The 13,289-nt window shown below is 29.1% G+C and overlaps 1 protein-coding gene across 1 annotated transcript; it reads left to right on the plus strand.

Annotated features, from left to right (window-relative positions):
* The first annotated feature begins 6,584 nt into the window (after positions 1-6,584).
* Positions 6,585-8,750, plus strand: LOC126745358 (transcription factor Sox-3-like). The gene has a single exon (XM_050453167.1). It carries the CDS (start codon positions 6,678-6,680, stop codon positions 7,740-7,742), a length of 1,065 nt encoding a protein of 354 aa, XP_050309124.1. The 5' UTR covers positions 6,585-6,677; the 3' UTR covers positions 7,743-8,750.
* Positions 8,751-13,289: the final 4,539 nt, after the last annotated feature.

Raw genomic sequence — 13,289 nt, forward strand, 5'->3', positions numbered from 1 at the left:
TAGAGAAGTTGTAGAGGCCCTCAAAGTAAGCAAGTTTGAGCAATAAAAATGTGTCATGAAATTTTAAGAAAAAATAATAATTTTGACGATAAATTTGATATTCCTGCAGATATTTTTTTAAAAATTAGTAGGTAGCTTCTACGCATCCAGTACCAATTTTTAATACATAATTTAATTTTTTATTTTACCAGTGGCGTACATGCAAGCTAGAATCTATTAAACTCGCCACTGTTTTTTTATTAAAATAATTTTTTTAATCCTCCTTTTTTGTCTCCTGGGTTTGTTTTCTCCGACGTACCATTTTCCCATGAAAAAATAAAAGTCATTGTTCGAAATTTCTATATTTCTAGCTAAAATTTAAATTTTTTGTTTCATCCTTTTGTTAATATTTACGGTATTTATTTAAAAAAATACTAAAACCTAGTTTATGTTATTTCTGGTATCATAGTCATGTATGTACATCCTAATAGGTACGAAGGGGCACAGAAAAACGAAACCATTTGAACTAGGTACCTTTGCGTTTATTGAAATAAATATCTTCTTGATATTCTCCAAGTACGTGTGCATATATTAAAATAAATTTTATTTAGGTATTCGTAAAAGCAGGCTAATTTCCTTGTGAGTATTTTAATATGTTTAAATATGTGGAAAAATATTATTTAATATCATATTTGTAATTGAATCAATAGTATATTCATTTAATAGTGATGTTGTCAATTTAAACTATAACACGTTATTTCTTTAAAGTAATTCCAAAATATTTATATTAAATTTAAGCATTTAGTCGAATCACATTATTACAACTTTGAGTCAAATGTGCTAAAGGTACTTAACAATATTTTATTGCTTTTGATTATTGATTGAGTTATCTTATATTATCCAAAGAACTAATTCCCAAAGTGATTTAAAGAGTAAATTTTGACTAAATTTAGTTTGCTAATTAATTATTCTGTAAAAAAAAATTTAATGAGGGGTAAATAACATTACAATTATAAAACTGCAAAATAAATAATTAAAAAAACAAAAATATAATACACAACTAACAAATACCAATAAGTTAAGACAAATTATTAACCTAATACATATCTCTTCATAAAATAAAATATAAAAATTGATAATCATCAGACTTTTACTACCACAGTAATTTCCATTTATACATTAGAAAGATACGGATTCGCTAGATCATAATTGTAACAAAAACAGTTTCAATTTTTTTAACAGATATTAATTTCATAACCACATATAGAACTAATAAATATATTTTGTTAACAAGGGACACATCATTATCTGCAATAATATTTTTAATTTGGCCAAATGTTGGTGAAATTTCATGCAATTGGCTTGTCAGTTGATAGTTAACAAAAGATGTTTATTGAAAACACATATCAGAATGTGTAGCATTGTCAGTTGAACTATAATAAATTGGAATATCTGGCATAGTAGTTGGATGTAGTTCAACTTTCAAATTTTAGAACAACCACCTTCTGCATGCACTATTTTTTCGGCTAAATGTTGTACTAATTAAGGTTACAAATTTTAAAGATAGTTATTAAAAAAAGCTTACTATACCATTTTCAAATCATTCCAATAAAATCTTAGTTCCCAACTTAACGGTTAATGCTTACTTCAATCTCACTCATGTTTTACCCCCTATCAGTTTAAAATTATCATGTTCTAATAACAGCTAAATCCGTAATATTTACAGCTAAAAAGAGAAAACATTTTTATTGATTGCCTTATCTTATTATTAATATTTACAATGTACAAAACTTTAAAATTCCTGTAATAAGTCTAAAGTAAAATTATTCAAGAAATACCTGTTTAAATTTTCATATTTGAATTATGACTAGTCTTTTATTTATCTGCATTTTGTATTTATCTGCATTTTTAGAGAAATTTCATCCAAAATTCTTGTTATTCCTGAAATAGCTCTTGGAAGAAATTGGAAGTCGTGATCATTTTGTGAAATTTTTAGAAAAAAAATCTTTTTCCTCCAAAATCCTGTATATAAATCCAAATTCCCTGAAATAAGACTATTAGTTAGACTTTATACAAAATTTTCCTGATATTTTCAGTTATTTCCTATCAAGTATTTAATCTTTAAATTATTCCAAGTTATTTGCTAATTTTCTCTCAGATTAATTGTTAATTTTATTCCAAAGATGTGCCGTAATTTTTCATATTTTTCATATTTCAATTCTTTCAGATATAAGAGATTATCTGCTCCACCAACCTTGTTGGACTTAGCCAAGGAAAACATAATAAAACGTCATTGGGCAATTATTTATTTATATTATGTCGACATTTCGCGATCTATGAGATCATCCTCAGGACAATATATATTAGTTATTTGCATTAATAAATTTCATAAGGACATACATAAAAATAGATATGTTTAAGAAGAATACTATGTTCTATAGGCACGATAAAACGTTGTGACGTCAAATAACGTAGGTATATAATTTTTCAATTATTCCAGACTGTTGGATTAATTTTTAATTTTGTTCCAAATACTTAATGTAATATTTTTCTTTTTGCAGATATTTCGAGTAATTTTTCACTTCTTGCTTTGCCTTTCCAGGCATTTTATGTTGGTATTGGAGTATTTCATCTAATATTTCAATTCTTCCAGATAATTTTTAATAAATTCTAAATTCCTGAACTAATTTATGATTTTTTCAGACAGTAATTTTTTTTTTATATTTTTTATGGGGTTCAAGCTCCTGGAATATTTTGTTTTAAAGTAATTGCGGTTAGTTAAAAATTTAAAAGTTTTTTATGCAGTAGAGATGATTTTTTTATCTTTCAAGCTCCTAGAATATTATTTTTGTATTTTCCATATAGCTGAGATGACTTATTATGTGTTTTAACTTCCTGGACACATTTGGTACTTTTCTGGGCAGTTGAAATTATTTTTCATTGGTTCTTGGAATAATTTTTATTTTTTCAGTTCATTAGTTAAAATACCTCATGTGTTTTTTTAATCTTCTAAACTTATTTTTTAATTTTTCCAGGCACTTCAAGTGACGTTTCATGTAGTTAAAGCTGCTCGAATAATTTCAATTTTTTTTTAAGTAATTGGGGTTTAAAAATTTAAATTTTCTGTACAGTAGAGAGATTTTTTTTTGTGTTTCTAGCTTAATTTTTTATCATTCACAAATCACTTTTCATGCACCAGCTAGCATAACACGTTCATTCAAACTTTCCTTTTTGCATGTGAATGAATCTTTGTATCTCTTTTTTTGTTGTTTAATTTTGATTTTAGTTACTTGGGCTTTTATTTCGATACTTACATTTTTGACTTTTTACTAAATAAATAAATATATTTTAGTTTTTTGTCTTCTTTTTGTAGACCTGATGACAGAATAAGTTCAGAATATGAGAATATTAAATAAATATTTAATATTAAATAGGTACTTTTTCAGATGAATTTTCTTTGATCTCGATGGACTTAAAATATTATTGCTTTTAAATTTGAACTGATGTTTTTTGTTTATTTGTTTTTTTTCTACTGCATCATAAAAAGAGAAGCTGGCTAGTAAACATGAAAAAAAAGGTCATTGACAAATAAATCTCCCGTCACTTCTTTAAAGATTATGTTAGTAATCAAATATAATAATATTGAATATCTAAAATAATTAAATACTTAAGAGATGTTTAAATTGCGTGGTTTTCACATACCTGCGGCAAAATATATCGTATTCTCAGATTTTCTTAACAAAATACATATTTTAGCAAAACGGCAATCACATCCATTTAAGTTATGCCTAAAAATAACAATATCGCATTAGATACTTACATATTTTTGTTAGTTTAGTATTTAAAATTTAATAATTAAATAATTGTCAACTGGACGTATCAAATTTAGTAGAATGATAAATATTATATTTTTAATGTGGATCAATACATAATTTTGCTTAACCCATAATTAATATATTAAACTACCTACATTTCTAAAATTCGTTTTAAAATAATTACGGTTACTTTAAAATTCAAAAGTTTTTCATGCAGTAAAAATGACTTATTATGTGTTTTGAATTTCTGGAGACATTTGTTATTGTTCCGGGCAGTTAAAATTATTTTTCATTGATTCCAGACTCTTGGAATATTTTTTATTTTTTGAGTTCATCAGTTGAGATACTTCATGTGTTTTAAGCTTCTAAACTTATTTTTTAATTTTTCATGGCACTTCAAGTGATTTTTTATGAAGTTCAAGCTGCTCGAATAATTTATAATTTTTTTAAATAATTGGCATTTAAAAGCCTTAAAGTTTCCGTACAGTTAAGTGATAGTTTTTTGTGTTTCAAGTTTCTAGCTTCATTTTTTATATACAACAATAGATTATCCACATCTCACTTCACAAATCACTTTTCATGTAACATCTAGCATAACACGTTCATTCAAACTTTCCTTTTTACATGCCAAATTGTGCCAATTTCTCAAACATTGAAACTAAATAATAAGGTATTGATTCCTTTCAGCCATTGAGCCCTTTTCTGGCAGTTTTATCTAGACTTCATTTATAAAATAATTTTATTGTCAATAAATCTTTGTATCTTTTTTTTTTTGTTTAATTTTGATTTTGGTTACTTGAGCTTTTATTTGTTGATTAAAAAAATAAATAAATATATTTTAGTTTTTTTTCTTCTTTTTGTAGACAAGACAGAATAAGTTCAGAATATCAGAATATAAAATAGGTACTTTTTCAGTTGAATTTGGTTTGATCTCGATGGACTTAAAATATTCTTGGTTTTACATTTGAATTGATTTTTTTTGTTTATTTGTTTTTTTTCTACGTCATCATAAAAAGAGAAGCTGGCCAGTAAAAAAAAGATCATTGATAAATAAATTACCCGTTACTTTTTTCAAGATTACGTCAGTAATCAAATATAATAATATTTAATATTTGAAATATTTAAGAGATATTTAAATTACATGGCTTTCACATATTCTGAGGCTATTTATAATTTAATATTATAGGGAAAATAAAAAAAAGTAGTATTACATTACTTACGACAATATATTATATCATATTCTCAGATTTCCTTAACAAAATACATGTTTTAGGAAAAACGACAATCACATCCATTTAAGTTATGCCTAAAAATAACAATATCGCGTTATATACTTACTTGTTTTTGTTACTTTAATATTTAAAGTTTAATAATTAAATAATTGTCAACTGAAGGTGTCGAATTCAGTAGGATCATAAATGCTATATTTTTAATGTAAACCAATACAAAATTTTAATTTTTCATAAAAAATACTTACACCATAATAAATAGAATAAATTACCCAAATTTCTAAAATCTATACTTCTGATTAAAGTTTAAAAAATACGAACAATTATGAAACAGAAATTATTTTTACAACTAGACTACTTAAAATTTAAAAATATATGCTTTAAAAAATATTTTGTTCGACAACACCCTGTAAAAAAGTATAGGACAACTATTCAAAAAGTTATTGGAAAAAAATTATTTAACCTAATGCTATAGAATAAAGTGTTTATTGCAATTTAAGCATTGCGTCAAACAACTCTTAAAAAATGTGTCTATAATCTATTAAGTTTTCGGGAAAAGATTAAAACTGTTTTAATAAAGAGTTTTGGGTCTAAGTACTAGGGTCCTTGATCTTTATCTTGAGAGTTTTTTTTCCTTTTTGCTGCTTTTATTTCAATTAGAATTTTATTATAAATTCAAGTTACACGAAACTATAACAAAATCACTTAAAAGTGAAACTTGTAGTATGATATTGTCATTTGCGCAATCCAATATAACTGCTATGGATAATCAAGCATTTATTTTATTTTCAAAAAACAAACTCTATTCAAGCAAGACTGTTAAAGCTTAAAGTTTCTGTTTTTTCGTCATTTCCGTTACAGCAATAACGTTAAAATCACTCGATTAGTACACTAGTAAAAATACATCTTAAATTCAAATGAGCAATCCTTAGACCATCAACCTTATTCCTATTAGTAATAGTAATGTTTACAAAAACATATTGATATATAGTGTCTTTATAAACAATCTGGTAAGTAATAATTGTTTGTTTATTTCGTAAGTTTGGTATTTCAAGCGAGTCTCTGCTATACCGTAATTAAAAAAAATAGTATCTTCCAGCAGAAACCTTAAGATCTCCAAATTTCAATCGCCTTACGATATTAATACTCCCTTGGGCTCATCAGTCAAGCGGGGGGTAGCGAACCGCATATCGGGGACCACCCAACCGAAAAGAACAAGAAAATCCTAGCGCAACGCAACATCAGCAACATCACCATCCCCAACTCATTAATTAGACATTTTTCCAGCATCCCGAAAACGCCGCGCTTATATTAATTAATTATTATTACTCCGCACGGCGGAGACGCGCCGTAAAAATACCCCCTAGGTATAATTAGTAATCGGCCGAATAATTAGTAAGGTTATGCGCACGCAATCCGATAGTGGGGAGTAAGTAAAAGCCCGGCCCAACATTTTGCCGCACGCGGATTGGTCCGCGTGCAACATGGCGGGCGTTTCTGTCAATCAACGACGAAGAAGGCCCCTCTATACTCCTAGAGGAACCAGTAAGGCCGGACGACGCGAAGCGGTGCGTTTCGAGTGCGAGAGTTCAGTGTCTTTTTAGTGCCCTGTTATATATTATAGTGTTTAGTAGAACGTTCGAACAGGAGAGCAATGCTCACGATGGAAACGGACCTTAAGGGGGGTAGTTTACATGCGACGATGCCTCCGCATCACGGTTTACAAAGTTACGGTATAGGCCAACCCGCGATGCATCAATTGTCGCACCCCCATCACCAAATCCACCATCAGCCGCATCAGCAGCTTCAGGTGGCACCTCACCAGCAGACCAACGCGCCCCATAACCAAGGCTCGCCGAATAATAACAATAACACCTCCAAGGCGCAGAACATGGAAAGGGTGAAACGACCAATGAACGCTTTTATGGTGTGGTCCAGAGGCCAGAGGAGAAAAATGGCTCAGGAAAACCCTAAGATGCACAACTCAGAGATATCAAAGCGATTGGGGGCGGAGTGGAAGTTACTCAGTGAGTCTGAGAAACGGCCGTTTATTGATGAGGCCAAGAGACTGAGGGCCGTACATATGAAGGAGCATCCGGATTATAAATACAGGCCCAGGAGAAAGACAAAGACTTTACTTAAGAAGGATAAGTATCCTTTAGGAACTTCTAGCCTCCTCCCGTCGAGCACCGACAATGCTCGAACGGCCGCCTCCGCTTTAAATCATCAACAAGTTACTGCTAGAGACATGTACTCAATGCCTAACGGTTACATGCCTAATGGATACATGATGCACCATGACCCGAGCTCCTACCAACAGCAGTACGGCGGAGCCAACTATGCCCGTTACGACATGGGTCAGATGCAGCACCAAGCCTATATGAACGGCAGCTATAGCTCTTACACCACCTTACCCCAAGGATCTCCCTATGGTCTGCAACAGGCCAGCTCCTCTCACAGCCCATCAGGGTCAAGCATAAAATCGGAACCAGTCTCTCCTAGCTCTGGCCTGCACACACCAACCCCTGGGGGCATTAAAAGGGAATATGTAAGTCAGCAACAACCCCCGCAGCAACAAGATCTCAGACAAATGATCAGCATGTACCTGCCGACGGACGGGTCGCAGCACTTACAGCAGCACCATCAGTACAGTTCGTCTCCTGATCCAGTATCGATGGCTCCTCAAGGGGGGCCCCTGGCCCCCCTGGCGCATATGTGAGAACCGCTTTTTGCGGCCCCCGAACTGGAGCTGCCGCACATATGAAACTTGTGATGTACAGTTTTTCTTAGTTGTAAATAGTGATTTATTGGTTTTTTTGAACATGTCGAGAATCGGATCTTGTTTGTCTTTGTCTGTAAGTCTTTATTTATTTACCTTATTTTAGTTTAGGTTTATAAGCTACAATATTGTGATGTATGGGCAGAGCCTATTATATATTATATGATACGGAACACAATGATATTTTTAATTATATCCAGGTCACACAAATTGCATTTTAATAATATTTGATATAAAAACCAGAAGTATGTTTATCAAACTAGGTACATGGAAAAAATTTAATTAAGCCTTACAGGCTTTGTTTAGTTAAGCTATAAAAATTAAACGTAGCTTATAAATCTATCTTATATTTTTAATGAACGTGTTTGAAGGAAGTTGTCTTTAAAGCAGTTGTCACTAGTTTACTTAAAGCTCCTCCTTAAAAACCTGATACTATAATGATCATGGCTTCAACTAGAACAATAATTAATTTTTTCACATAATTATATTGAGCCGATGGTGAGTTATCTTATTTAAACTCTTGAAACAAGATTGACATTTTAATTCATAAAGAAAAGCTTCCTTCTAGGAAAGCATCTTCCTTATTATTCATTCACTCTACTTCCAAAATATGAAATATATATGTTTAGTAGCAAACTCTAACAAATGGTAAAGGAAGAAATAAGTTATCTTAAGATCATGATGCAAACTATCTTGTTCATTACACTTAAAATGAGAAATCTTGAGATATAAGGACAGAGATAATAAATAAATTTTCAGGACTTGATTTGCTGAAACAAAGATCTCAATTATGGTATAATTCTTCTTTAATATTTTTTTTCTTGTGTAATAAACTTTTTAATTAAGCTAAATTAATTAAAAAAAGTCATTCATGGTTTTCTACAATACGGATTTCTAATCCAGATTAATCTTAATTATTAAATATTCAACCACAAAATTTCTTTCAAATAAATAATAATAAATAAAACATTCTTAAGATTCTAATGTCAATAATTCATTTATATTTAAATAACCAATAACTTAATGACTAATTGAAATGCAAAATTAAGAAATTTTACATTCTATTTGCTATTTAAACTAAATAATAACAATTTATTTTGAATGAGCTTTATTTAATAACGTTTACTAAAAAACAATTTTTTTACTTTACTAAAGTAAATATAAAAATTAAATATTACATTATTTGCGACAAAATATATCATTTTCTCAGATTTCCTTAACAAAATACATGTTTTAGCAAAACGACAATCACATCCATTTAAGTTATGCCTGAAAATAACAATATCGCATTATATACTTACATGTTTTTGTTAGTTTATTATTTAAAATTTAATAAATAAATAATTGCCAACTGGAAGTATGAAATTCAGTAGGATCATAAATGTTTATATTTTTATGTGGACCAATACATAATTTAAATTTTTCAAAAAAATCTTGACCCATAATAAATAGAATAAACTACCTAAATTTCTAAAATTCATACTTCTGATTAATATACATTTTTACTTACTCCTTTCTTTCTTTCTTTGCTTGAAGTTTTTTGATTTTGTATTTTATATATAAAAATATCACCAAAATAAATAAACTGATAAATTAGTGTCACTACTTTAAAACAAATAATTCCTTAAGCAATATTTAACTTAATTGATGTAAAAGGTTTCAGTTTCAAAGCCAAGTCAATTCGTTTCTCTTTTGCAACAAGCTAAAAGACTCAGGTTTAAAAAAATGTATTTTTTTTTAATTTTGTTAAAAATTACCTGAAAAAATGTGACTGTACATAATTATTATAGCTCATGTATTATTTCTATTTAGGGTAACGTTAAATTATGTCCTATATTGGTGTGGAAGGACTTAATAAAATAATACGTTTCTTTGGGTACTTCAGTAGAGTGGAAAGTGGATCTCCTATAATAAACTTTACCTTTACAAATCTCTAGATATTAATTTTTATTATAGTACCATAAACTATTTTATTATGGGCAATTTACCTTAATAAGGCAAACTTTGACCAAAAAAATACAATATCAAGCATATAACACCATCCCACCAATATAGTAAACACTATTTTTTAACATCTAAGGGCTAGAAGCGTTATATTAACGCTTCCATTTCTACTTTTTTAAGAATTGTACATAAGAAATCATTAAGACGTAATTTATTTGATGACTTTTTTTTTATAAAGTATTTGTTATATTAGATTTATTTAAGCTAAAGATCTATTAAAGCCAAAGTAATGTCTTAAAAGCACTTTAGGTATACCGCATCAATTATTGATTTGAAAGCTTTCCTTGGATGGGAAAGACTTGAAATTGATCCTCAGTTTTTAATTAAAATATATATGTTCTTTGTTTTTATAAGGAAGTTTTACTGAAGTATATTATCTTTTAGACAGACATTTAAAATACACAGAGTTATAAATAAATTAGTTAAGGGGTACTATGCCCTAGAACCACAGGAATAAATACAAACTTAACACTAACCAGCTTAAGCCATCATAAATTATTTAATTAATTCAAAAAGGCCCTTTACCTACTTACGCAGATTAAGTCAGTTTATACCTCAGTTACCTTTTTTTTGGGATTTTTTTCTTCTAATAAATTCTCCCTTATTAGAATTTTGTCTGAAAAATTGGGCTTGTGGCTCAATTTCTAGCTGAACAACGCATTTTGCAATTAGAAAATCAGCCAAGCCTAAATCAGGACTGGTCCCCGGCCACCCCAAAAAACGTGCAGCTGCAAATCGGTCCGCCATCTTGCTAAATTTAATCCAGGTGTACTTGAATCGCGGAGGGTGAGATTTAACGTATTACTAAAGTTAGTCCAAGCGAGCCGGTAGAGTTTATTGATTATTTTTGAGCATAAACAGAAATCCGCCTACCTACTTTTAAGAGGCTTAGCGATAAATTTTCAAAGGTTCTATAATCCTTTTAAAGCGTGAAATTTAAACATAAAATTTTGTCGGAATTCTCGGGATTGATATTTACGACCTGTGATCTTATGGCAGTTTTTACCTAGCGTATTCTCCTAATTTGTTAATTTTTCTGAACCAGTGTGGTACAACAACAAATAAAAAACAATTTAAGATATTACTTTGGCATCATATACTTTCTCACTCAAAAGCCCTTCGAATCTCACTTCCTCTCTCTCTCTCTCTCAGAGCTTTTAGAATATGAAAAGATTAACTGTTATTTGTTATATAGGGATAATTCGAAGAGCCCTGACAGACTCAAAGGTATAAGGGCGCAATTTTCAAAATTCAAATGTGATATATGTAACTGCTATTGATTTAGCAGGGAATCTCGATATCACCGATATTGTACCATATGTAAATAGGACTGTATTTTTTATTATTATTATTTTAAGTTTTGTTTTTAATTGTACAGCGTGTTACAGTTATTAGTCAATGGAATGAGCAAATGTGAATATATAAAAATTGACAAGTTATGTTTCTTGTGTTTTATTTGTAGTGACAAGGTTTGGCTGGTGCTATGGCGAATTTTAATAGGTAAGTGTATCAGATTTGTTTTATATAAAAAAGTTATTTACAAAATTTTAAGAAGTTAATTTTTGCATAAAAATAAGTCAAAAAGTTGCTTTCAATTTAATGGAACTTAACAGGAAGCGGCTTAGGTTGTATATAGACTTTTTAACCTTTTTATTTTATTATGACTTTAACACAAAATTGATCAAAATTAATCTTTTTTACATAAAAAAATATCTATTTTAGCATGTTTCTATTGTAAAAAATACTAAAGTTAATAACAGAAAATTATCATTAACATCAATACAAATTAATATTCATTGACATAAATTACGCTGACTACACTTTAACATTCGTTGATTTTCTCTTAAGATTATCTCTCTCATAAATGAAAATTGTCTTGATTTCTGGTCAATGTAGGAAAAAATGCTGCATGTATTTGAGTATTTTTGTAGACAAATATTTACTTCACATAATAAATTGCTGTATCGAGTCATTTACTTTCCGGATCAGTGCAAGATAAAACGCATTCTTTTTATTCTTCAAAGATTTTTTTACAAATTTGCAAGGTATAATAATTTGAAATGGGAATTTGAATAATTTGATATATATTTTTTTAATCAAAATAACACGACTTGTAATTTCCCCAATTTATTAAATTTTAATCTATATTATACCTTAAGTTGCTACTAGTTCGGTAGGCCTTGACAAACTCTTAATAAAAATGTAATAAGTTATTTATCATTCAGCAGTAAACCTCTTTTCAATATTTTTAACTCCTATATATTACTAAATCAAGTTTTATACTTGTGGAAAAGGGTTCATCTATTTGCAAAAGTTTCCCTACAGATCTTCGTATTCCAGTATTTTTCTGGGAGGACATATGTAATGAACTCATTTTATTCTTATAAAATTATACCTGAATGTCAATCCAGTTTTAGAAAACAGTTTAGTATAACGACTTACCTTGTAAATGTTATAAATGGCATTAGGCATAATGAAGAACAAAAACAATGACCAGCCACTATTCTGTAACCACTAAGTCATATGCTGTTTTTCCCATAGATCCAATTTCGTTGCTAAAATCCTTTAGTCCTTCCACTCAACTCTTATACTCAAAATCTAAATTTATTTCTGGTACTCATTATATGCAACTTATATGAAAAATACTATATCTGATGCAAAACTACAACAATACGTACATGTTTATACATCGTTCTTACTAAAATACTTACTACTCTAACAAACACAGTTTAATTCCAAATTAAATAGTTTAACATAAGAAACTGAACGCTTTAAAACGTGTATTTTATTTCTAGAATCCACGCCAATCATACCCATTTAAGTTATGCCTGAAAATATGAATATCGCAATACCTATTTTTCTTAGTTTATCATTTAAAATTTAAGAATAAAGTAATTGCCATCTGGAAGTAACAAATTTAGTAGAATCATAAATAATATATAGATTGGGTAAGTGTATAAAAAATATATGGTGGTTTGACCCAACTTGACCAATAATAAAGTACCTAAATATCTGAAAACCTAAATTCTGATAAATATGCCTATTTATCTTTCTTTGTCTGCTTGAGGATTTCTGATTTTGTATATTAAATAAACATTATCTTAATCAAAGTAATACTTACAAATTAGTATCACTACTTTAAAACAGAGAAATCCTTAAGCTTCTTTTGGATATAAAAGGTAGTTGAGTAGGAATAACATGTATGTTTCTTAAAACTTTGCAGTTAGGATAGTAAAAACAATAATACCTGTGGTCAATGGAGCAAAGAATTTGGATGCTACTATTGGTAATACTTTGCCTTTTTCATGCCATATTAAAAAAATAGGCAATAGCTACGGGTTTTATAGCCTTAAAAAAATTTAATTTACTAAAACGTCACTTACCGAGTAAAACCAAGTATTTGTTGTGCATCTTTTTATCCTTATTTGATTATGTTGACGTAATTTGCAATAACGTAATTACACTTGCAGTTTCGTCTTTTAT

The sequence above is a fragment of the Anthonomus grandis genome, chromosome 15 (assembly GCF_022605725.1).
Source record: "Anthonomus grandis grandis chromosome 15, icAntGran1.3, whole genome shotgun sequence".
Classification (NCBI taxonomy): Eukaryota; Metazoa; Arthropoda; class Insecta; order Coleoptera; family Curculionidae; genus Anthonomus; species Anthonomus grandis.